The following is a 25567-nucleotide window of genomic DNA, read 5'->3' on the forward strand; positions in this document are numbered from 1 at the left end:
AGTTGGCGGATGGAATAAGAGTGAATATAATAAAAACATGGTATGAAGTTCTCAAAAACTCAACACGAGAGTGTGTTAAAATATGTTTTTGTTTGTGATGGCACACAGTACCTGCATATACTTACACAGTATGTGGCATTTCACACCTGCGTGCGCACTGATCGGATCAGAATGACTGACATACCTCCATCATGTTAGCCACTTATGATTTCTTTATGTTGGGAACACATCAGCCCTGCCTCACCCCTGCCTGGGTCACATCCTAGGAAAGTTGATTTCCTGACACAAAAATCTCCTGAACTGCAAAACCACTGAGGGGTCCAGAAAATCAGAACTGGAGTTTTGCAGATATTAAAACTCAGGGTGAGTCAGAAGGTTGACTCCTGTGCTGCCGGAGTGGGGCTGGGTGACCCCAGGAGAGGTGAGGCCAGCCTGTTTTCAGTTAGCATTGCCCGGTCCTGTAAGAATTAATGGAACCAGGCCTCCTGTGTCCTACTGGGGTTAAAGAATGTGCTGTGATGAACTTGTGCCTTCCAGGAGCCTGCGCTGGAGAAGGCAGGAAATAGGCTAGCATCCTGTTAATGAAGATTTTCCTCCCCACTAAGGGCCCCTGCAGTGTGGGGACAGACAGTCTTGGGTGGGCAGATGGATTTCAGAGAAGCTCTGTAGTGGCCTCAGAGAATGCTATTTTTCTGGTCTCACTATAGGACTTTCATTATTTTTAAAACTTTTTTTGGGGCAGATATAGCGACACACACCTTCAATCCCGGCACTCAGGAGGCAGAGGCAGGCAGATCTCTGTGAGTTTGAAGCTGGCCTGGTCTACACAGTGAGTTCCAGGACAGCCAGAGCTATATAGTGAGGCTCTGACCCCCCATCCCCCAAATGTGGGACTGGAGAGATGGCTCAGTGATTGAGAGGGCTTGTTCTTGTAGAGGATCAAGTTTCAGTTCCCACCACCTACATGGTGGCTCATAACCATTCATAACTCCAGTTTCAGGGAATCTTCTGATTCCCAAGGGTACCAGACACACACATGGTTAATACACACATACACGCAGGCAGAACATAAATATATACATACAATAAATACAATAAAAATAAAGTACGTACACGTGAAACAAATAGATTTATAAAACATTTTTTAATTTGTGTGTGAGGTGAACGCATATAAGTGTGTTTGTATGTACTGGAACTCACTGGCAAACAGCCTCGTCAAATAGGTGAGCTCTGGGTTCAGTGAGAGAGGCTGTCAGTCAATGTTAGGTGTTCTCTCCATCGCTCTTAACTGTATGTCTTTTTAGACAGCCTCTCTCACTGAACCCAGAGCTCACCTATTTGACGAGGCTGTTTGCCAGTGAGTTCCAGGAATTGGCCTGCTTCTGCCTCCTCAGTGGTTGGATTTCCTGCTGTGGGTGCATGCTGCCCTGCCTGACATCCTCTCTCTGTGTGCTGACTGAGGTCTGCATGCCTGCATGGCCATCACTTTAAGGACATGACTGGGCCATGTCCTTAATCACAGTGAGCAGCCAGGGAAGGCTCTGAAAGTCCCCAGTGACTTGAGACATGATGACATAATGTTGATCCTGTACATGGGCTCAAACCTCTGGGGAAAAAAAGCTGAGAACTCTGCTGCAGGAGGAAAGGGGGGGGGGTGTCTCCAGCCCAGAAAACCAACGACATACTCTGTCACTGTCTCTGTTGAGAACCTGCCCGTAAGGATGGTTCCCTCCAAAGCCTGTGCTTTGCCTCTTTAGTACGCTATCTGTAACGCCCCTCCTTCACGCTGTTTTGTTTTGGTTTTGAAGAAAAGAGCTTAATGGTCTAAAAATCTAAGACCCTATTCTCACCCAGGGTGTGATGGTCAGAGATACCCACTTACATGGGCTCCCTGGCTTGTTCCCAAGTCCCCACATAAGGATCCAACTGATGTCAACTGTCCCATAGGGCAGGGAGTAACAGATTTTCTCAGCACATCCTACCCACTCCTTTCCTCTGTCCCTCCAGGCTCCACAGCTCAGTGCTTACCACCTCCAAGGTATCCAGCTGCTGCTCCTCTGAGCTGTGGGGGGAGGGAACCTGTCCTAAGGGGCTTCATGTAACTACTGTTGTATGTGTCTGTGTGTAGGCATGTACGTGTATATGTTTGTGCATGTGTGTGTATTTGTGTGTGCTTGTGTGTGTGTGTGTGTGTGTGTGTGTGTGTGTGTGTGTGTGTAGGGGGTACATTTGGAGGCCAGAGGTCATCTTGGGTTATGTTCCTCAGGATAGTCATCCACCATGTTTTTTTGAGACATGCTCTGTCACTGGGACTCGGGCTTTGTCAATTAGACTAGGCTCGGGAGCCATATCCCCTGCCATCCCCACCTTTCCTGCACTGGCATCGAAAGCATGTGCCATCACGCTGAGCCCCTCACATTGGTTCTGGAGATCAAATTCAGGTCTTCATGTTTATGAGGTCAAGCACTTTATGAACTGAGCCGTTTCCTCAGCTCTAACTACCGTCCCCTTTCATAAGGGTCACAGCTGGAACAGGCTTGAGCCCCATTCAGGGCTGGCATCGGGAAAGGCACGTTCTCCAGGGAGATCCTGAATCAATGTGGGAAACAGAATGAAGCCACTGAGCATTTGGAGACTTGAATGTCATTGGAGCCAACTGATATTTTTTTTTTTCAAACATATTTTGAGTAAGAGGCATTTCTGACTGGCACACTGACATTTTTAAACTTAATAATAGTGAAACAATCCTCAGAGACTTGGGCTGCTGAACACTTCATTAGGTGAAACTTCATGGGGATTTTTGTGGCTTTGGCACACCATGCAATATGCCACATGAAGACTTAATAAGGCAGTCGATGTTTTTATGATCTTTGATGACCGTAAAATGTCTCACAAAAAAGTGCTTTTGCCAGCCAAGGCAGCAACAATGTTCTCATAAATGTGAGTTTAGTCGAATAATGAGGAGGAACAAAATCAGGAAGTAGAATAAACTCTGTTCTCTGGTCCTTTTGTTTCCCCCAGAGAGTTCCTCAAGTCATTGTCATCGGCCCCCTCCCATCCCCACCTCTAATTCCCTTCATCCTCCTACTGCAGTCCAACCCTGGGTATGTTTTCAACCACGGAGCCCTGCAAGCCCTGACGCTCCTTTGACAGCAGCAGCCTCGCCTGTTTGAGCTCTAGGCAGTTCTGGCTGAGGGACTTCCTACCTCTCCATCAGAGCTTTTGGAACCCGGGCCTTAGTTCACTCAGCAAATTTATTGCATTGGCCTGTCAGGGTCTTCGCCCATCTGGGAGTGTCCTTGGGGTACAATGCAGGCCCCTTCCCAAGGCACTCTAGGCCATATGCATCGCATACCTACTGAGTGCCGAGCTACACCCTGACTTCCCACTCTGCTGCCTTCTTGGTTCAGAGGCTTCTTTCTCCAGGAAACTTGTTCCAAGCCCCTCCCCACCCCTAACTCTGAGTTTTCTGACTTCACCATTTACCCTCCCTTTGCCCCCTTGTCCTAGTGTGTGCTTGACAGTATTTTTTTTTTTCAATTGTGGTGAAATACGTAACATGAAATTTACCATTCTACCGTTGTAAGATGCATGCGTGTTGGTAAGACGCTAAGTGCGGCCATCACGGGCCATCACCTCCAGAACATTCTTATCTGAATTCATTATGCACAGTGGCTTCATTCCTTTCTTCCCCAGCCTTTGGCAAACCCCATTGTACCCTCTGTCTTTATGAGTTTGACTGCTTTAGAAGCCTCCTATCAATGGAGTCAGATGGGACTTGCCATTTTGTATTTGGCTTCTTTCACTTAGCACAGTGTCCTCAAGGCTCATCTGTATTAGCATATAGCAGAATTTGCTTCCTTTTTAGGCTGAATAATATCCTATTGAATAAACCATGGGTGGCTTATTTGCTGGGTTGTTTCTTTGTCTTGGTTTTCACCAAAAATGGTACCACAAATATGGGAACATGAAGATCTCTTCCAGGGCAGTGGTGGCTCATGCCTTTGATCCCAGCACTGGGGAGAGACAGAGGCAGGCAGTTCTCTGAGTTCAAGGCCAGCTTTGTTTATAGAGTGGGTTTCAGAACAGCCAGGGCTACACAAAGAGACCCTGTCTTGAAAACAAAAGCAAAACAAAACAAAATAGCAACAACAACAAAATTCTCTGCTTCTAATTATTTTGATTCTTACGGGAATTATTGGATCATATGGTGATGCTGTTTTTGATTTTAGAACCCGTCTTGCAGACTGGCTGTACCATTTCACATGCTTCACCGGCCGTGCACAAGGGTCTCTCTGCCTCTGTGTCCTCGCCAGCATTTGCTGTTTTCCTGCTTTTTGATGACAGCCATCCTGTGGGATGTTAAGTGATATCTCATCTTGGTTCTGATTTGGTGAAGCAATACCGTGATTGCCTTTTTAACAACCCTGGGGGCCAAGGCGGGTTGAAAAATGTGTAAGGGCCAGGCCTGTGTCCTTCTGTCACTTGCACAGAGAGGGCCCTTTCATGGTCACTACCAAATGACAGAGAGACTAAAGAGGAAGAGGCAGGTGCCACCTACACTGCTGTCCTGAAGATGGCCTCCCCGATCACGATGTGGGTCTCCAGTGGCCAAGCTGGGCATGGGGGACAACTCTTCACATCTCTTTTGTGACATTATCATTGGATTTCAGATGACCTTTAAACTATTCTTGAATAGGCAATGGACACAGAAAGACACTCACTAAAGGTGGCCAAGGAAAGAGTCCCTTTGCTGGAAGTTTGCAAATGGGTCTCATATAGACCCTGCACTGAGAATAGGCAGTGATAGGGTGAGGCCAGATGAGGCCTGCATGGAAAAGGAATAGGGGCAGCAGGGATGGCAGAGCTGCTGTCCCATCCCCACCATCTATTCCACAGCCCTCACTTTTCCTCTCCTGGGGACTCTGGGGCCCCTAGCTCAGGGCCATACATCTGGGAACATCATGAGTAGGAATTAAACCGATTCCATTAGTGTTAGTGAAAAACCCCACAGAAGGAGATTGGTGACATCAGTGATTTCCATTGGCCAGAATGAGGCAGGAATAAAAGGAAACTGGAAAAGGTCCCTCTAACCCCTCAAGGCCTTGGAAAGCTGACAATACTGATTGTTTGGTCCGGGCCAAATTGAAAACAGAGGCATGGAAGCAGCTGCCAGGCTTGGCACGGGCTACAGCCACAAGAACCACAGCGTCCAAAGGCCATCCTGGGATGGCTAGAGCCCTCCAAGAAAGACCTCCAGGTGCAGTCTAGCTCCCTGATCTGTAATAGAAGAGGGTCTCCAAATCCCCTTGTTTTCAGAGCCTGTGACTCTTCATATGATCCCAGCCAAATGCGGAGAAGCTTAAGAGTCTACGATTCTGGGGAGCTGCCCAGGTGTGGTCAGGTCACTAATACTTTGGCAGCAAGTCCTTCGATGTGATGTGGTCCTGGGGTTGTGCAGAAGTTAAGGACCAGGGGGGTCAAGACTTAGGGTGGACCAGAGCAAGTCCTCAAAAGACCAGGGGTCTGGTGGAGACATATATGGTCTTTTGAGGAGAAGAACTCAGCATTTGACTGGATCCCCTCTTCCAGATGGGTGAGCGCTTTCTTCCAGTGCTCAGCCTGTTGCCAGCACCAGCAGAGGAAGAGAAACGTGCTCCTTTTCCTTCCTGGGCAGAGCTGCTCCTGTTGCAGGGACTGCAGCCTGCCTTACTCTCACCTTGGTCTCCGGCCCCTTCTGCCAACCAAGGAGAGGACTATTCCTCAAGGGCCATACCCTCTTTTCCTATCCCCTAGCCCTCCTTCCCTCCTGCTGGGATTGGGAGAAAGGACGGGAGACCCGGTGGTGGTGACCAGTGTGCATGCTCATTGCAGGAAACAGCAGCCACTCCCCAACCAACCTCTGTCAGAAGCACTTGCCCAACCTGCTCCCCAGTAAGTGCCACAGCACTGTGCCAGACACGCAAAAGGAGACCAGCAGCATGTGGGGCCTGATGGTGATTGCTCAGCTGCTGGCCGGTGTGGGGACAGTGCCCATTCAGCCATTTGGGATCTCCTATGTGGACGACTTTGCAGAGCCCACCAACTCGCCTCTGTATATCTGTGAGTCCTGAGCTTCTGCAGGGCTGTGAGGGGTGGAGAGCCAGCGCCTGATAGGGCACCTGCTGGAGCTCTTGGGGCTGAAATTGGGTCTTATGTTCGTCATGGTCAATGTTGAAGACCTGTTGTGAATGCCAGCTCAGCGTCCTTCCAATTGTATGGACCTCAAGTGGCTAACCTAGATCCCCAGGCTCTTACTGGAGGACAGAACTAAGGTTCTTTGTGTGTGCATGTACACACACAGAGGTTATGTGAGCTGATGTAGATCACCATTCAGCCCTGTTTTGAGCCTTTGACATCATGGCAGGACATTGTGTTCTACCAAGTTCACAACAAAAATCATGTAACGCTTTAGGTAAGCTTGAATTTTGTATGAGCCACATTCACAGCTATCCTGGATCCCCTGTGGCCTATGAGCCGTGGGTTAGACACTCTGTCGATCCCCAACAGATTAGCCAGTTCTCCAGGCTCCTGCTGGGTGGTACACCAATTCTCTGAGCTGTGGACATGCTGGCATGTGTGAAGCAGGTAGCAGATGGTCACCTGGTACCCAATGCCTTCCCTTATAAAAAGCCACATGGAGCTTTCTCACGTCACAGACTGCATCTGTGACTCCACAAGCATTTGCCAGAGCCGCCAGCACCATACCCGTAGGGAGCTCCATCCGTAACACACCCTGGACTGGCATTCTTAAACATACTGTGGAGGCAGGTTCGTTCCAGGCCAGCAGATCTCTCTGGCAGGTGCTAGAGCAGCAGTCTTGGCTCTGCAAGCCTTGGCGTCTGGCCCTTATCCACAGAAGATGTAACAGGCGTGGGCTTCAGGGGGTGTCATAGGCATGGGCTCCTCATTCCCAGGGGACAGTTTGGGAATCTCCCTCGGTTTGGAAGACTAGGGCTGCTGAACTTCTACATTGCCCCCAACCTTTCATCCCTTGCTTCAATTTCCAGCCATCTTATTTGCCATCGCTGTGTTTGGACCGGCTTTTGGGTACCTGCTGGGCTCAGTCATGCTGAGAATCTTCGTGGACTTTGGCAGAGTGGACACTGGTGGGTATGCGGAGGACACTAATTCTTATCACCCTTTTCCTGGTGTGTCTGACTTATCTTCTCCCTCTTGGATGCCTGAAAAGACCAGCAATGGAGCTATCAGTCCACATGGGACAATGCCCAGGGGTGCCAGTCACTGAGTGACTGGAAACCATTCTGCCACTTTCTTCCTCCTTCTGTGTCCATGTTTGATGTCAAGGAACACAATGGAGGCTTCTAGATAGAGTGTGGGGCAAATTTTCAGAGGAACATTTCTTTTTTGGAGGCCAGGCAACCTGCCTTGTTGATGGCTATATCTTCGGGTTCCTAAGAATCATGGGACCTCCTTTCTTAGGAACCCTGAAAAGTAGGATACGATAGAGCTCAGTGGTTAAGGGTACAAGTTAGGGTTTGAAAAGAGGAAAACAAGGCAGACAATCCTGATGAGACCTGATAGGCTAGGGTCAGCTGGAAGGGGAGGAGGACCTCCCCTATCAGTGGACTAGGGGAAGGGGCATGGAAGGAGAAGAGGGAGGGAGGAAACAGTTGGGAAGGGTTGAGGGAGGGGGCTACAGCCAGGATACAAAGTGAATAAATTGTAATACATTTTAAAAATTAAAAAAGAAAATGACTAATGAAAAGGGATTTGGTATCCTGGTTGTTAGAGGAAGTCAGATGTGTGTAACTCCTATTCCACAGACACACTAGAGGAGCCAGTAGGATAATGGAGGTAAAGTGTATAGTGCATGAACCATGTCAGCCCTCTGGTTCATTTCAGACCAGATCATTTCACCCATTATTGCTGCCAAGAGCTAGAGAGGAAACACAGTGAGGGGAGGTCTGGGGATTTTTCTAGTGTTTGCCTCTCTGTGAAGTGGCTGGGGTGCTCTGGGAAGACCAGAAAGGCCTAGAGAGGGAGTGCTGTACTGATTCAGGGTCCTACATCATGACGTGTCTTGTCACCATTGTGGGAAGAAAGTCAGTGAAACACCCCCTGAACCAGACTAGATCACGCATTCAACCAACAGATACTTTGACCCTTTGTCTTCTTTTCAGCCTCAGTGAACTTGAGCCCAGGGGACCCTCGATGGATCGGAGCCTGGTGGCTGGGCCTGCTCATTTCCTCAGGCCTCTTGATTGTCACTTCTTTGCCCTTTTTTTTCTTTCCTCAAACAATGCCCAGAGGAGCAGAGGTGAGTTTCCGAGAGCCACAATGCTGTGGATGTAGCCACTTAAGCAAAAGACACAGGGCTGGAAAATAGCAACCCTGTGAAACTCAGCAAACTGAGAGAAATGAAAACAAGTCTCAGGGATTATCAGAGACTGCAGTGTTCTCTTACCATGCTGTCATCTCAAAGACCAGAAGGGTTTCAGAGAACACAGTTTGGAAATCCTTGAGTTGACCTAAGCTGGGCTAAAAGAGTTGTGAAACAATCTAAAATGAACAATGGGATGGGGAGATAGGGAAATAACTCAGTCCATAAAGGGCCTGCCGTGCGAACATGAGGGCCTGAGCTTGATTCTCACAACCTCATTGAAAGAAAGAAAGAAAGAGAGAGAGAGAGAGAAAGGAAGGAAGAAAGGAAGGAAGGAAGGAAAGAAAAAAAAGAAAAGAGAAAAGGAAAGGAAAGCCAAGCATGGTGATGTGTAATTGCAATTCCAGTGCTGGGGAAACAGAAATGAAAGTATTCCCTGGTGCTTACTAGTCAGCCAGTCAATGTGAAGAGCTCCCGGTCACATAAAAACCTCAAAAAAAAAAAAAAAATCAGGATGAATGGTGCCAGAAGGCTGACACCCAAGGTTTCCTTCTAGCTTCCACATGTACACACACACACACACACACACACAAGCTGAGCAGGTGGCGAGGCATAACTGATTTGTACATTCAGTGGAGCTTACTAAGGATTGAGCCTGAAAGCCTGGGTGAGAAGTGGAGTCTACTCGAAGCGTGAGGGCATGGTGCAAGCAAGGGCTGAGTGGAGCATTGTCGGGCAGGGTTGTATTGTAATTGGTCTTTTACTATTTTGCGTGTTCTTTTTCAAACGCTTTATCCCCATGGGTTCACCCCTATCCCTAGAAAGGATAGGAGAGAAAAGATAGAGGAGACAGAGAGACAGAGATCCTTGAATCTAATTTCTTTCTTCTTGCTTCTTCTTTGAGCATGACTAACAAACCGCCAATCAACCCTTGAACTACCAACAAGCACTGACCCTGCCTAGCGGGGCTCTAGCGTTTATCTACCCTCCGAAAAGTTCCCAGAATTCCAATTGTCACACAATCACAGAAACTATCTGCAGCAGGCAAAACCACACCTCTGCTAGAGCCCGAGGCAAATTGTAGTCAGCTGCTTCGGACAGTCTGAAACAGCCCCACATCCCCCACACCTGGGATTAAAAACGAAAACATATTCTTATAGTATTTCTTTTCTTTTCTCTTCTCTTTTCTTTTCTTTTCTTTTCTTTTCTCTTTTTTTAAGAGACCAGCATTTCAGACTCCTTGCTACATAATATCTGATGGGGAAAGGAACCAGGAAAATGAGAAGGGGAAGCAGCAAAGAGGAGTCTGGGTGGAGCCTTGATGTGGGATCAAAAGTCCAAACATTTTCTCCTGTGAGTGAGTTCCAGGCACTGTGGTGACTGTGTCGCCACCTAGTGAAATATGGCAGTTGGCTGAGACTGAGATCATGAAAGAATGAGACGTTGGAGATCTGAGAGGCTCAGGAGAAAGATGGAAAACACGGCTGAGGGCCAGGGCAATGGCCATCAGAGGGGTAAAGGCCTAGCTGGTTGTCCCTGGAGTGATGACGCAGACATGGCTGTGAATTGGGTTGGAGCTCATGTTTTGTGTCTATGAGTTGAGTCAGAACTAGGCTCCACTGTAGGAAATGGGGGTGTGGGTAGAGATCCAGAAAAGCAGTTAAGAGGTTATAGCATATTTTGATGAGGCTAAGAGTTAGAGAGATCTGAGCTTGAAGGGTGTTCTGCTCATAAACTAGTTGAATGACATTAGGCAAGTTGCTTTGTTTCTAAGCTTCCTCCCTTATAAATTTTTGGGGGTAATTAAAGAATCTGTCTGGGAAGGAAGCTGTGAGGAAGGAGGCAATCCACGGGGAATGATGGGCATGTTGCCCAGGGCAGAGCAAGTGCTCGGTTAATGGGAGCACTAAAGGATGCTAATGGTGGAGCCCAAGCCTGTGCCTATGTGGTGGCTCATAGTGATCTGGGCCCTCCAGCTGGAGCTGCAGACTTCAGAGATTGGCAAGAGCACTGAGGTAATATTGTCAGAAGGCACAAGTAAGGGTTAGGACAGATCCTGGAGTAGGACTCACCTTTAGACTGAGGAGAAATCAGGGACTCCAGAGAAGACACAGAAAGGGCAGAAGACACTGAAAACAGAAGACATTGTAGACACCTGTATCCTAGAAGCCAGCCATCCCTGGAACCCGCATACAGGACACAGTATGATCATGACATACAGGCAAGGGAGAGGATCCAGGATGATGCTTTTGGCATCAGTCATGGGGAAGTCAAATGAAATAATAGGCCCGGAGGTACGGTGGGAGGCATTGGCATAGATTTGCTCTGGGCTCCAGCCAAGGCAGCAGGCTCTTGAAAACACAGGTGGTATTTGCTTCAAGAGTGCCTTCTCAAGATGCCCTCCCACACGTACATGTGCTCTGTGAATCACTGAATCCAGAGAGTCAAGGGCTCAAGGATGGGCCATTAACATCACCATGTTTGTTGTCTTCAGAGGTCTGCTATGGCAGATGAAACAATGACGATGGAGGAGGACAAGTCAAGAGGCTCCCTGATGGATTTCATTAAACGTAACTGACTGCCCCAGCAGCCTGGGGTGGGCTGGTTCTGGGCGGCAGGAGGCCAGGTACAGGGTAAAGGGCAACAAGAAACAATAAGGTCTGTGACCGCCTTACCGCCCAGGTGCACCCTCGGTTTAGGGGCCACCTGCCAAGGATCCTGGTGACTGGTTCTTTACAGGGACCAGTAGACCCCAATTCAGGCCAAGCCAGTCACCACCCCAAGTCTCCACTTCCTTCTTTTTTCTTCCCTTCCTGTAGAGGTGGCAGTTGTGGGAGGAGACCTTTCCCAGTGTGAGTCCCGTTTCTGTTCCCCCACCACCAGCAGCATCTTAGTCAGACCACAAGTGTGGTGAGTGGGAATCCAAGGACTGTGTACCCCCCCCCCCCGGGGCTGACTGCTGGGAGTCTGGGTGTCTCCGATTCTGCCCGAGAAGGAGAGGAAGCTGACCTCGAGGAGGATGAGTCAGGGTGGCGGCAAGGCTCTAGGAAGCCTGTGATGTGCTCGCCAAGGCCTGTCCCCTGACAGCCACCTGCCTACAGGGTTCCCTCGTATCTTCCTGAGGCTGCTGATGAACCCACTCTTCATTCTGGTGGTCCTGAGCCAGTGTAACTTCTCCTCTGTCATTGCTGGCCTCTCTACGTTCCTCAACAAGTTCCTGGAGAAGCAGTATGGCACCACAGCAGCCTATGCCAACTTGCTTATCGGTACGTAGGGGGTGCTGCATGGCCTGGGTGGTGCTACCTTGGGGAGGAACTGGGTACTGTACAGTCCATCCAGGGATAACCGAGGGCCAGGTCAGATACAGACTGAAGACAGCAGGGCTTGTCCGAGAGAAAGAATTTTAAGGACATTTTTCCTAGTTGGCAATCTGGAATGTTTTTGGCAGGTTTCTGAGGTTCCTATTCTTGTATTCAGGAGTGGGTGGAGACTGGGGGCTGCTTTCCTTCCCATCAAGAGAGTGATTATCTGATATCCTCCCAAATGACCTTATCAGGGGCAACAGAGGAGAGAGGGTACACGGAGCTTGAACCTCTTAGGGGTTTCCTTCTCCAGGAACTTGAGTCCCAACCCTGTGACTCATCAGGCTCCTTTATACAATGACAGTACATATGTGTGGCCCCATCCAGATTAGTGAACCCAGAATCTATTGCAGGGGTGCTCATACTTCTTCCAGTAGACACCAAGAACCACTGATGGGGATTCCACCAAGTGCCTAGGTGAATAGCTAGGCCCAATCCACAGGCGAATTTGACCAAAGATTTGATAAGATAATCAGGGCATGAGATCTGAGGGTAACTCCTTATACTCACTGAACTCCTGCATGGCCTCATATGTGACATCATTTCTCTAGCCTTGAGCTCACATCAGGGATTACCACCTGTGAATAATCTGCTCCTTTACTCTGTTGTTGTCATCTTGTTTTCAATTCTGTTTTTTTGGGACAAGTCCTAGAATAGCCCAGTCTCCTACCGGACTTGCTAGGTAGCTGAGGATGACCTTGAACTCCTGATCCCCCTGCCTCTGCCTCGAAAGTGCTGGGATTATAGGTGTCAGGAGTTGACTGCCTCTTTATTCCTTGATCTGGCAAGCCAACCCTCAAGTGAAGCAAATTCTCGGGGTGTACCCAGCCAACACTCAGTAGTTAACAATACGCAGTACTCAGCCACTACTCTTATAACTAAGTATATCTTCGAGAAGCCATGCTCCCTCCTGGTGGGGTGGCTCAAGGCTCCCAGGGCTGTGCATCCCAGCCTCTCTCCTTCTCACCTAGGTGCTGTAAACCTTCCTGCTGCAGCCTTGGGGATGCTGTTTGGGGGAATCCTCATGAAGCGCTTTGTTTTGCCTCTGCAAACCATCCCCCGAGTGGCTGCCACCATCATGACCATCTCCATGATCCTCTGCGCCCCTCTCTTCTTTATGGGATGTTCCACTCCAGCAGTGGCTGAGGTCTACCCGCCCAGGTAATGGAATAAGGCAGAGACACCCCTTGTAACTACAGCCTGAACCCACCTTTCTTCTCTGACTTTTTATCTCCTCTGTCTTGTTCACTTTGATCTGAACTCTCATATGGCAACACAGGAAACCAGGTCTCAAATAGTATGTTCCATTATGAGACGAGATCGGCCGGCGGTCAGGGTCAGGGTTCTGTTCTGTAAGAAACATCACAAACTAATCGGATTGGATTCTGAATGAGCCTGAGCCCTAGGAACCAGGAAGTAAGCGATGGTAGTGTCAGCTATGGGCCAGTTAGAATTAGAGTCTCACTGAGCTGTCAAAAAAAGATGAGAGGAGACTTGAAGAGATTTCAAGATGAGCAATGGAAGTGGTGACAAACCATAAAAAAAAAAAAAAATTCTAGGGCAGGAGAGGCGGAGGGCAGGTCAGAGTACTAGTTTGTTTGTATAAAGCCAACAAAGTCAAGCTTTATCTTCAAAACGGGCATGGCAGTTTGTGAGCAAAGAACAGGCCCACCCTCCATCCTCACTTCCCCACCTCCTGTAACCACCCTGCAGCCTTTTTAGGATATTGCTAAGGAGTCTGCAAGATTTGGAGACTCAGAGCCTTTTAGCCTGAGTGTGTTCTCTTTCTCATAAAGGGCAAAATCTCCAAATATGGCAACAGCATCAGGCAAAAGCCAAAAGAATAGTTTGAGATGACCTCCTCTGTATCTGATAGGTGAAGGAGGACAGGGGAACAAAGGAAGGGAACATTGCCTAGCACGGGGAACTCACTGCTGTTCTGCAGGCTGACCGTGGACCCAGAGAAGCCCGGAAGCTTTGGGGCCTTTGGGTGGTTTTCACTGGGAGTTTGGTCCCAGCTCTGGTCATCTTCCCGGCCTTACTTCTAGGTGTGATGCTGTCTGTTGCTATGAGGAAGTTATCCGTACGTGAGGAGCCCCTTCTGTTGTGACATCCCATAAATACCAAGTCACTAGTATTGTTTCATCAATGTGCTACTCAGTTGCCATGGCTTCGAAAAGAAAGTCAATAAGATCAGCCACTGAAATCCATTTTGATGAAGTTCCGGCCATAGTAGGGAGGTGGAGAGACCCAGATCCAAGAGTCCATATTGACTCAGATGAGCTGTCAGTGAGAACCTCAGACGCCTCCAAAGGTTCCAGCCACTGCCTTTAGCCAAAACCTAGCTGGAAGACGAGACAAGGCAAGTGTTACCGATGGCTTTGCTGCGGCATCAGCCATTTCTGTCAACAGAGTCTCAGTCAGTTGGTCATTTTGACTCTGACAGCGGCATTGGGGTTTGCTGACTAGACCTTTCCAACTGAGTAATTAGTGGTTCCAAGCGCCGGGAGAAACGGAGAGGGCCGTGATTTCCTTACAGTGGCAGATCTGTGACTGGCTCCCATGGGCTCAGTTCAGATCCTAGAGTGGCACTGGCCCAAGACAAACAGAGACATGCAAGCACATCGGCCAGGCCGGGAACTCGTGCCGAGCTGGAGTGTAGCGCCGATTCTTGGTCTCGCTTTGTTTGATTCCTCGCTTCCTGTTTTGCTGGCAGCACATCAAGTTCTATACATCCGCAGCCTCCTGCCTGCCGCAGGGACTGCTTGTGCCCGGATTCCATCTTCCACCCGGTCTGCGGAGACAATGGAGTGGAGTACCTCTCCCCTTGCCACGCCGGCTGCAGCAGCGTCAACGTGAGCTCAGCAGCTTCCAAGCAAACAGTAAGGACGAGGGGGAGTCACGGGGGCAGACAGAGCCACGTGGAGCTCTGGGGCTCGGTGTGTAACCTCCGAAAACTGTTCCTTGGCCCTGATGCTGAGTATCAGCCTCCTCGCCTCCTCATTTTCCCTGCTCCTGGGTCGTGACCAGGTGCCTGCAGCCCAGTCAATTAAAGGTTGGCGGAAGACCAACAAGTTCATTCTTGGGGACTTGGCGAGACAATGGAAACAAGTCCGGGCATTTGCCCTCGGTGGAGACTTGTGACTGATACTGATGGCTCCCCAAGGGGGAAGGGGGGACAGAATTTTGGGTTCTGGGCTCAGGCCATGTTACAGAGTCACATGGCCTGGGAGCAGCGGGGGTGCGGGGAAGGGGGTGCGGCGGCTGTAACATGGACCTTAACGGTGGTAGGATCAAGGCCATGTGTCTCTTGGACAATGGATTCTTGGACAATCTCTTGGAGCCTTTGAGGACAGTGGCCACAGGCCTTCTGGGATCAGCCAACAGCAAAGGACTAGTCAGCAAACAGTAAACACCGGTGCAGCCACCAGGCTCACTGTGAGGTTGATGAGCCCGGGACACAAAGCCCTGGGCTCACAGTTTATATTCAGTCCCATAAATGCACAAGATATATGCAGGGGTGGAAGCAGAGACACATAAAGGCCCAGAGAGTATCTAGGGGACTTCTTGAGGTGACTTACACCTGAGCAAACAGCAGAGGAATACTGTGGAAACCTGGAAGGCCATTGCAGGTAAGGGAAGAGAAGGTACAAAGCCCAGGTATGAATCCCCACAGGAGCCAAGGAAAGGCCTCCGTGAGGGCTAAGTGACAAATGTCACAACTAGAGGGGGCCAGGGCCAGGCAGGGCCAGGGCTGGGCAGGACCAGGCAAGCGTAGGAGGTAAGCTCCTCTCCCCGCCCCCGTGAGAGCAATGGAAAGTCCATGCTGTTATCATAGGATGCCCCAATTGTGAAGGCTATGGGCCAAGCTAGCCCCCACTTACCACCTCTTCCGAGAAATCTGCTTCCCCAACCGTCTCTCATGGCTCTCAGGCAGAGAGGGGTAAGGAGCTGAGACAAGATGGTCCCTTAGTTTACCATCCAACTGGAAGAATGGTGGCTTCTGTGGTTTTCTTATCTTTATTTACTTACCTGTGACTCATCTACTTCCAGAAATAATCTTGACAAGCTTCCAATAATAGCACAAGTACATCAAAATAAAATCCATTACTACAATATCAAGGAAAAAAAAATTATGAGGGGGGAGGAAACTCTTGATATTTTAAAATCCAGACCGAGGGAGCTAATAGCAGTATTGTGTATTACAAACTTCTGAGCCCGAGAGTCGAGGTAGAGTGGGAGCGCGGGTCCTACTGTCTGACCAAGGGAAGCATCCCAGCTCCTAAGTTGGCATGGCTCCATAGCTATGACACCAGCTGTGACACTCACATCATCATGGGCTGGCCCATCAGCCACTGCAAGGAGGAAGGCAGAGATGACCAGATGAGCAGTGGCCGACAGATGAGTTGTACAACAGCACTGAGCCATGCAGAATTATGACCAGGCAGGGGTCCCCTCTTAAAGCGAAGAACACCTCCTAGGTGGGAAATGCTGCAGAAGGTTCAGGTGACCCCACTGCTGTTCCCTCTGCTCTCTAAGTAAACCTTTTCCTATACCAACTTGTACAACCACCACAGCTAGCTGGGCCCAGAGGAGAGATCTCCGAGGCTCCAGGTGCTTTGCCTGGTGGTGGGATCTTGGACATCCAGATTTGGGGGAGACTGCAGGAATTTAGCCCATGCTGGACTCTTAGAGATCGTTTCTAATGCCCAAACAATGTGAGAGGTGGGACCCCTCCCCCACACCTTAAATCCTTCATCTGACCTCTCCAGTCTTCAGATCCAGGCTTTTCCTCTTTCCCTGGAGGGCTGGAGAGAGGGCAAAGGGATTCCTATTGGTGGGAGTCGGTGGCAAGAACCGGTGTGGTGGTGTGAACCATCCGGAGGCGAAATCATGACCTACCCCCTCCTGTTCTCCAAGATCTATTCGAGCTGCAGCTGTGTGACTGGGGGATCTGCGTCAGCAAAGACAGGGTCGTGCCCCGTGTCCTGTGCACACTTCCTGCTCCCATCCATGTTCCTCATCTCCTTCGTGGCGCTCATCGCCTGCGTCTCCCACAACCCGCTCTACATGATGGTTCTTCGGTGAGTCGGACCTCCGAGACTCTGGTTGCTGCTCTCTGGCCCTCCTCTGTCATTACATCCTGTCTCCACTTATAGTCTCCTTTTCTTGGGGCCCTGGGGGACTTAAGAGCAACCTGCAAGAGTCCCGTGGTGCGAAGACAGCAGGTACACTAATGGCAGGTGTTCCCAGGCCCAGGAGGAGCTCCTTGTAAGGTGGCCTCAGTAAGAACCCTAGCACCCACGAAATGCAGGCCCTGTTGGCACCCCCATTTTTTGCGCGTGATGACAGAACTGTCAAAAGGCTGAGCCACAGGTTAAAGACGGGCTATATGTATAGACGCACTTATTTATCAATCTTAAGAGAACTGGGACCAAAGAGATTCAGCTGGATGAAAGAGCAAGTCGGAAACATGGAGGAAGGTCCCGGAAGCAGCACGAAAGCTGTTGGAAAGGGCTGAAAATGAGAAAACTTCAGGAGGCTAGTGCTCAGGTTGGGAGGGGCGAGCTGGCCAGGGTGGCGACAGGAGAGGTGTCTAGTTACAGTGGACACTCAAGTGCCTCTAAGGTTTTTGTAGGGAGTGCTTCTCCCTTCCTCATTCTATCAAGGAATTTTTTTTTTAAAGAAGGAAATCTCACCCAAGTTCACCTAACCCCCTCCTGCGTGCCTCCCAGCACTCACTCCCACCCATTCCCACCTGCTTACTTGGAAGGCAAAGAGGAAGAAACACAGAGATTGAAAACTCCCTGTCAGATTAGAAGTCTCTGCCTGCATGGTACTTCCTGAGTGTCTTGAGTGTTGCCTGACCTGAGGAGCCTCAGTTTCCTTGATTATAACAGGAAGATACCCACCTCTAAGTGTTAGTGTCTGTAGGGTCAATTGCTCTGTAAATAGAAGGTCCTCCTCTGATGGGTGTGCTGCTGTCTCCTATAAACCCAGCACTTAGGAGGTACAAGCAGGAGCATCAAGAGTTCAAGGCCACCTTTGCCTATATAGTAAGTTATAGACCAGCCTAAATGACATGAGGCCCCACCTCAGTGATTCTCAATCTATGGGTCATGATCCCCTTGGGGATTGAATGATTGTTTCACAGGAGTCATCTAAGACCATCAGAAACCACAGAATTAACATTACAACTCATAACAGTTACAAGATGGCAACGAAAATGATTCTACAATTGGGATCATCACAGCACAAGGGAATATATTAAAGGGTCGCAGCATTAGGAAGGTTGAGAACCACTGCCCTACCTCAAAAAGGAGGTGAGGGATGGTCTTCTCCATATTGTCAAAGACCTTTTTCCCCCAAAAGGTTAAGGGATGAAGGAAGGTCCAGATGCTATGTCAAGAATGTGATTGCCTTTGTGCACAGGAGACTAATTTTTGTTGAAGGGAAGACATGGCTTAAGGTAACTTGGCCAATGGCCCCAAGTGTTAGTTATTCGTTGTGGCCCAGAGATCAGCTGACAATGTAGAAGGAGAGAGTGGTCAGAAACCCAGGATTAATTCAGGGATAGATGGGGGCAACAGCCAGAAGGGGCCTAGGAGCTTGGTCAGTAGCCAAATTGGGGTGCCCAAGCCTTACTAAGTTAAAACATGTGGGAGTTAGTCTGCCCAGGTGAAGGACAATGATGGGGGGGGCACTACTTATTTTTCTTGTTCCTGGGACAAAATGCCTGGCAAAAGCAACTTAATGAGGGAAGGACTTACTTTGGTTCAGTCCAAGGACACAGCCCATCAGGGCAGCGGAGGCATGACAGCAAAAGCAGTTCTAGCTGTGGGGTAGGAGCAGGAGGCCACCTCCATAGTCAGAAGCAGAAAGATGGGTATTGATGCTCAGCTCACCTTCTCTGCTCCCTTCATCCCGGGACCCCAAACTATTAAATGGTACCAAGGTCCTCCCAATTTAATCCAACCTCTCGGGATACATCCTCATGGATTCACCACAAGGTTTGTCTCCTGGGTGATTTCAGATCCCTAAGTAGGCCTTGGAGATTAGCCATCACGGGTGCCCACTATGGACTGGACCATTGCAGGGAAGCTGTAGACAGAGAGGGAAAGAACATTCAACTGGGATTCCAGGCACTGTCTGCTGGGAGATCCCAGGGGGGCCTCTCTCTCCTACTTGAACCCCAAAGAACATCCCTTCACTGGGTCATCCCCTGAAGATGTCTCCCATTTGCCGGCTGACTGCTTATAATTGTAAAACGACGTGCAGTGATCTGGAAGGTTACTTTTGAGTCTTCTTCCTCACTGTCCCCTTAGCTCTGAATTCTTTTTCAAATGATAATCACCCACCCAGGAGTATGGGTGCTGAAAGCACGTAGGAGTCTGGTCACACAGCAGGCACTTCCACCTCGGCTCTGAGCTCCCCACCCTGTGTCTGAGATGCCCACCTCTCTTTCCACTTTCCAGTTGAGGTGGCAGTTCCCTAGGGAGAGCTGAACCTCTTTACCTGGCCTTGCCTCCCCTCAGGAAAAGCAGGGAAAAGCAGGACCATTGGCAGAATCCACAGGAACCCGATGCCAATGGAACTGCAAAGCCTTTGACTTGTGAATCATTAAGAATTTCAAGTCATACATAAACCAAAGCTGGGCCTTTCCGGGCATGGCATCCTATGCAGCTGTTCAATTCATGCCTCACAACGCTAGCCCAGGGCAAGGAATTGTTTCAGACCTGCACAGAAGCTGACAGCCCCGGGTCCTCTTTTCCTGGTACAAGATGTTGCTCAGATGTGGATGTTGTTCAGACCTGCTGCCTAAGCCTCCAGCCAGAAATTCCTTTCTGCTCTTTGTCTCTCCTGCCTGCTTTCTCTCCGAGTAGTCTCTGGACAGAACCTTTCCTGGAATATCCATATTTTTAATACATGCAGGCTGAGAATCTGTTTTTTTGAAGACCCGTTAGCCTAGGTGATGCCTCTGGTCTAGCAATGGTGCTTGGAGAACCATGAGCATAACAGAAGGATTCATCAGATGACTCTCATCAGCCATGTGCCTGGTCAGATGCACGAGGACTGGTTCTGACCTGCTCTGAGTCTGTCTACCCCCTCTCGCCTACCCCCTCCAGGTGATGCTGCAGCCCAGAACCTTCCCAATGCTAATTTTCCGTTTTCCCTTTCAGTGTGGTGAACCAGGATGAAAAGTCATTTGCCATTGGAGTGCAATTCTTGTTGATGCGTTTGCTGGGTAGGTAACTAAGAGCCTTCTTTCTGGAGTAGAGGCCCTGGACCCCGAGCATCTAAAAGCTATGGGGGGTGAGGAAGGTTGGGGGAAGCCCTGTCTCATCTTGGCTGCAGAGAGGAGCTGTATATACCTCACAGCAGGTACCAAACCCTGACAGGGACAGTTTGCCTGATTGCTTGAGATCAGGAAAGATTCTGTCTACAGCATTCACGCCAAATTAAATTATGCGAGAGAAAGAAAAGGGCATGAGAATGCTGAACACAGAGTTGAAAGCAGGTATTTTTAAATATTTCTCCAAGAATCCGCCCTAGGAATCAAAACCTTGCATTCCTGCCCCAGACAGAGCTTCAGAGCTGAGCCCTGGCTTCCTTCCCATTTTCCAGACTTCTCTCCTCTGCCATGGTTCAGCAAATGTCTCTTCCGTCAGGGGATCCTCTGCCTATGAACCCTGTCTGTCCTCAAGTAGCACGGAGCTCCCCATCTCAACACTCAAGCTGTGCATACATGTGGTCAGCAGAGACCAGCAGGGAGAGAGCATTCCCATGGGAACAGGTGGCATCTGGCTTCCCTGAATGCAGTGAGCGAGCACATAGCAGGTGCCTTCCCAGATTGCCAGCCCTGGGCTGCCCTTTGAAAACCGTGATGCACCCGTGCATTAGACTGAGCACGGGTCTTGCTATGGAGGTCTTGCTATGATGGGTGAACAGCAGTAAAGAGACTGGATTCAACAGAGAATCTTTGCTCTAAGGACGGCAGGAGTGGGGATTTGGAGATTCTGAGCAGAAGGACTTCAGTTACTATCGATGTGCACCTTCTCACTGAAACCTGTATGGAGCCTGCTCTGCATTATCATAGAGGGACACAGGACACATCTTGTCCTGCCATGGCTTCCATTATCCTTCCAGCATGTGCCATCATTCCTATTGAGGTCACCTGGGCAGGAGCCAGCATTTTCAATGGAGTTTCTTGGACTCAAGCCATCTATCCTGTGACGAAGCCTCTTTAAGTTCCGAAGGATCCTTAACCCTCTAAGTAACGGTCACATTCCTGGGCCACACAGGGGACACAGGGGACACAGGGTATCTTGTCTGGGTAGAGGCTGGCTTGTCAGCACAGCTCCCTGTGTTTATTTATGACTTATCATCCATAGCTAGTTTATAGCTTACTCTAATGCCCTGGCAGGGAAAGAGACCTGGCATTCCTCCCAGAGGACCTCCTGCCCTGCTTCTTCTATTGGTGACCTAGAGAAAGGCCTCTCTGTCCTGCAGCTCCAAGCACTTGCTGCTTCTGATTTTCCACCTGAGCTCAGATAACTCAATGTGGGGCCACAGTTAGAAAATCTAGGCCTGGAGGAATTCCACTCATGGCTTAAGAACACAGCTGCACTCTGGGGTAGATGAAAAGATTGCCTATTTATAAACTCCAGCAGGTTTACAGTTACCCACTGAGATGTGCTTGAAAACTCTCCTTGGCTTCTTTTCTATTTAGGGATGTGTCTCTAGGGCCAAGTTCCAGCCACTGTTCACCTGGACACCGGAAAGAGAGCAGGGGCTGAGGGGCTGCTCCTGGGAGTTTCTCAAGTATGGGTAGGGCCACAGGGCTAGATTGCTTCTTTCTTCCAGAAACAGCAACTCACGGGGTGCTAGATAATCAGGTGTTTTCAGCACCATGTTTCTGAGAATGGGATGGCCCGTCCCCATTGTAAATCCTGGACAAGTCCACCCTGACCCACTGGCTGCCCACAGCTTAGCTAGCAACACAAGAGCGTGATGGGGTTGGGTGGTATTTAGAACATTCAGCACCAAGTAAAGTATGGTGCCTGATGGACTACACCTTACCACTCAGGTACATTTTGGGAGCCTAGGTCTCCAAAGGGTGTTGTCTAATCTAGTGGGGCAGTTTGGAGTGAGAGAAGAGCCTGGGATTTGAACTTCAGTAAAATGGGGTTTGGTGCTTCCGGTGCCTCCTTGGGCCCTCTTGCTCACTTGCTCTTCATTACAATGAAACCCTCGTCAATGGAGGCCATGTGAGGACTTGGGGATGCTAGTACTCTCAAGATGAACTCTCTACTTGGGGCCAACCTTGAACATGAGAACTGTGTGGTGTGTCTGAGCTGGCATCTGGCTGACCTCATGATTCATTCTGTCCTGAAATGATTCCTTCTTTATCTCCTAAGCCTTCTGGTGAAAGGAGAATTCAAGCTTCACTGGCAGTTTTCTGTTCTCCCATGTCACTGTGATTCCAAGGATGAGGTAGAGTTGGCTTCAGATGTGTGGACCATTTCATTGGCGCGGGGGGGCTCAGGCACATTGTGGCTCCACATCACTCAAACACTCTGAAATCTCTTTCCCATTGTTGCCAGCCTGGCTGCCAGCTCCAGCCCTATATGGCCTCATCATCGACTCCTCCTGTATCCGGTGGAACTACCTATGCTCAGGGAGACGAGGGGCCTGTGCATATTATGACAATGACAGTCTCCGAAACAGGTGAGGGCTCCTACACACAGGGGTGTCTAGGAGATTGGGCCTGTGGTCCCATCAGGGAATTTTAAAAAGATTTATTTATTTATTTATTTATTCAGCCTTATGGCTGTGGTGGGGGCTGTCAGGCTTCTAAGGGACAAGATAAGAGAGATGTCTTTGAAGACTCTGCCATGGACAAAGAGCAGAGGTCACTATGGCAGGCATCTGGGGGACCATTCAGGTGAGGGGACACCTGCATTGAAGTGGTCCCCTCATGAGCCCACGAGAGACTCATAGCAGAAAAAAAAAAGTTCACCAAAGGTAAACTGGAGACTGAGACAGATTATGGATGTGGAAAGATACCAGGCAGTCTCCATTGCTTGGAGAGAGGAGAATCCAGCATGGTCCCCAGCAGAGGTCTCTGGAAGAGAGTCTAAACTATGTCAGCGAGCCAAATCCAGCCATCTCTCCATCATCTAGAAATGGTGGAGAAGGTGGGCTTGCAGGAGTTACTCAAGGGCTAGAAATACTGGGGACAAACAGTGAAGGCTAGCAGCAGAAAGACAGCTGGGGCAGTAGAATCATTTCTGGAGAGCAGAGGACCACTAGTGTCATGTGTCTGTCCAAAGTGACCCCCACCTGGGAGGTGACACCGAGTAACGCTCTTCACAGCTCCTAGGCCACTTAGAAAACAGCGTTCATCTTCCTGCTGTCCCTGGTCCAAGGACATGAGCTGAGGAGCCCTCCTCCCTCACCGTTCCTGTCTCCTCCTGCCTCACAGGTACCTGGGCCTACAAGTGGCCTACAAGGCCCTGGGCACACTGCTGCTCTTTGTCATCAGCTGGAGGGTGAAGAAGAACAGGGAATATAGCCTGCAGGAGAATGCCGTGGCTCTCATCTGACCTGCAGCAGCGGCTGCTGCCCTGCCCCAGAGACTGCCCCACCCCGCCACACCTGATTGTACTAATGTTAACATGCCTTTTGCTCTCCTTCCTTTCTTCCTTTTCCTTCCTTCCTTCCTTCCTTCCTTCCTTCCTTCCTTCCTTCCTTCCTTCCTTCCTTTTCCTTCCTTCCTTTCCTTTCTTCCTTCCTTCTTTCCTTTCTTTCATTCATTCTTAAGACAGTCCCATTCACCCTTTGTCTCCCTGCCTCCTTCTCTTCCTCCTCCTCCTCCCTCCTAAAGTCTCCCCCATGGTTCTGAAGCCCTGAAGTGTACTGAACGGAATGAGCACTGATATGGAGAGTCCAGAAAGGGTCTCACACAGGCAGGCTCTCCTCAGCACTGGGTCCTCCAACAAGACGCCCATCATCAGGCAGCCTCTGTTCTCACCAGTCTCTCAGGAATACTTAAGAAGAGTGAGAAAAGGGGGCCGTGCCTTCCATGCCAGGCAGCCCAGCTCTCCTGTGGCTCCACCCACAACCTGCAGAGGGGCAGAAGAAGAGGGGATGGTTGGTTTCTTAACAGAGAGAACTGGGCTACAGGAGCTGGCTGTGGCCACTTTTCATCTGGATTCGGTCTATAGTGGACCCCAGAATGGAATGGCTCCCCTTGCCTCCTACTGTCTGCCCTTGAGGCTGATTTGGAAGCTACCATTTGGGAAGTACAGCCCTCTCTCTAACCTCCACCCTGGTATCAGAGCAGGCACTAAGGAACGAGAGGCTAGGTCATCCAAACACTGTTCATGGGAACCCGAAGCCTCTCTACCCTCCTATCAGCATATGCTTCTCTCTGCCTTTCAACCTGAGGAAGCCGCAAGAAGCCCACCTAAGGAGGGCCCAGTCTCTCGCCCTCACAGTGGAGATCAGACCCTTCCTCCTCAGGGACATGAGATGGTGTCCCTACCATTCCCCAGAAAGCAGAAGAGTGGCCTCTCATGGACTTCACCATCCCGACTTCAGCTCACGGGCAGAGGAGGAAAGGGGAACGACCCGAGACACAGCCAGAGCGAGGGATGGAGCAGAATGCAAGCCATCTGCCACTGTGCTAGACACAAGCTGCAGCCCACAAAGAGGGCAGCCAGGCTGACTTGCTTGCAAACATGATGTATTCGTCAGCATTTTCTCAGCTTCTTCTCACTACCTCTGGGTGGAGGTGGGCATCTTCTGTGAACCTGGCTTAGAGGGAGGTGGGCGGGGGGCACCACTCTTATAACAGAGAGCCAAAGGCAGAGGCCCAGGGAGGAAGCCTTTTACCAACAGTTTTGCATATTGGAGACTGACTCGGGGCTGAGCAGTGATCTTCGTGTTTCCCTAAGAACTCCGTGTAAGTCTCACCTCCATTTACACTAGGACCTCCTCCCACAGAGCGCTTAGTGGGCAGCAGGGGCACACTCATGTGCTTGTCATGCTCCTCAAGGGCCCAAAGATTGGCAGAGAAGATCCTGACCTGAGCAGCCATGCCATTTAGGGGCTCTACCAGACCGACTCAGCTTCTGACCCTGTGTGAGATGGAGAGCTGGTTCCCTGTGCCGCCGAAGTGGCTAGGCAATTGTCATTGCCCCATGTGACATTTCAGTGCCCTCCAGAAACACCTTCTGTGGTGAGAAGCTAACAGGTTTGGGTCAGTGCAGCCAAGCTACTACTGCGAGACTGAAGTCTTCATGGAAGCCAGCATTACCAACAGCATTCTCTCAGAAGCCTCCCCAGGCTCATTTCCCCAGATCTTGCGAAGGAGGAGGCGCCAAACAATCTCTTGAGCCAGTTTCAGCATGCACAACGGTTCTGCTTGGAACATGATTCTCCACAACTAACCCTGGGCTTCCTCACTGCAACTTAGCCGGATTCTGAAGGCACGGCCTTCAGCAAACCTCACAAACAATGAATGCCATCCTTCAGGTTCTGAAAGATTGGTTGCCCCCCCCCAAGCCTTTATTATATTGCTATTAATATATTATAATTTTGTTATGGGTGTAAGTTGGTTATGAGTTTGTGCTGTTGTGGGTCTATTAGAGAGCAGGCAGAATTTGTACCTTCTAGACAAAGAAATGCCCATGCTTCAACCTTTAGAGGCCTGTATCCAAGGAGGCTATGTCACTATCAATGCCATCTGCCTGGTGCTAAGCAGGCTGCAAACATTGCTGGTTGTTGCATGGGCCTTTGGCTTGCTTTCCACGCAGGC

General features: G+C 49.8%; 1 protein-coding gene across 1 annotated transcript in view; it reads left to right on the plus strand.

Annotated features, from left to right (window-relative positions):
- Slco2a1 (solute carrier organic anion transporter family member 2A1) overlaps positions 1-25362 on the plus strand; it is a 74176-nt gene extending 48814 nt beyond the window's left edge. Inside the window, exons 4-14 of the mRNA XM_055629846.1 lie at positions 5875-6102; positions 7050-7148; positions 8184-8320; positions 10878-10953; positions 11485-11649; positions 12717-12906; positions 14462-14627; positions 16666-16829; positions 19926-19990; positions 22350-22473; positions 23231-25362. Of these exons, the coding sequence (XP_055485821.1) occupies positions 5875-6102; positions 7050-7148; positions 8184-8320; positions 10878-10953; positions 11485-11649; positions 12717-12906; positions 14462-14627; positions 16666-16829; positions 19926-19990; positions 22350-22473; positions 23231-23351 (1535 nt within the window). The 3' untranslated portion in view covers positions 23352-25362. The remainder of the gene's footprint in view (positions 1-5874; positions 6103-7049; positions 7149-8183; positions 8321-10877; positions 10954-11484; positions 11650-12716; positions 12907-14461; positions 14628-16665; positions 16830-19925; positions 19991-22349; positions 22474-23230) is intronic.
- Positions 25363-25567: the final 205 nt, after the last annotated feature.

The sequence above is a fragment of the Psammomys obesus genome, unplaced genomic scaffold, assembly GCF_907164565.1.
Source record: "Psammomys obesus unplaced genomic scaffold, mPsaObe1.curated_primary_1811, whole genome shotgun sequence".
Taxonomy (NCBI): domain Eukaryota; kingdom Metazoa; phylum Chordata; class Mammalia; order Rodentia; family Muridae; genus Psammomys; species Psammomys obesus.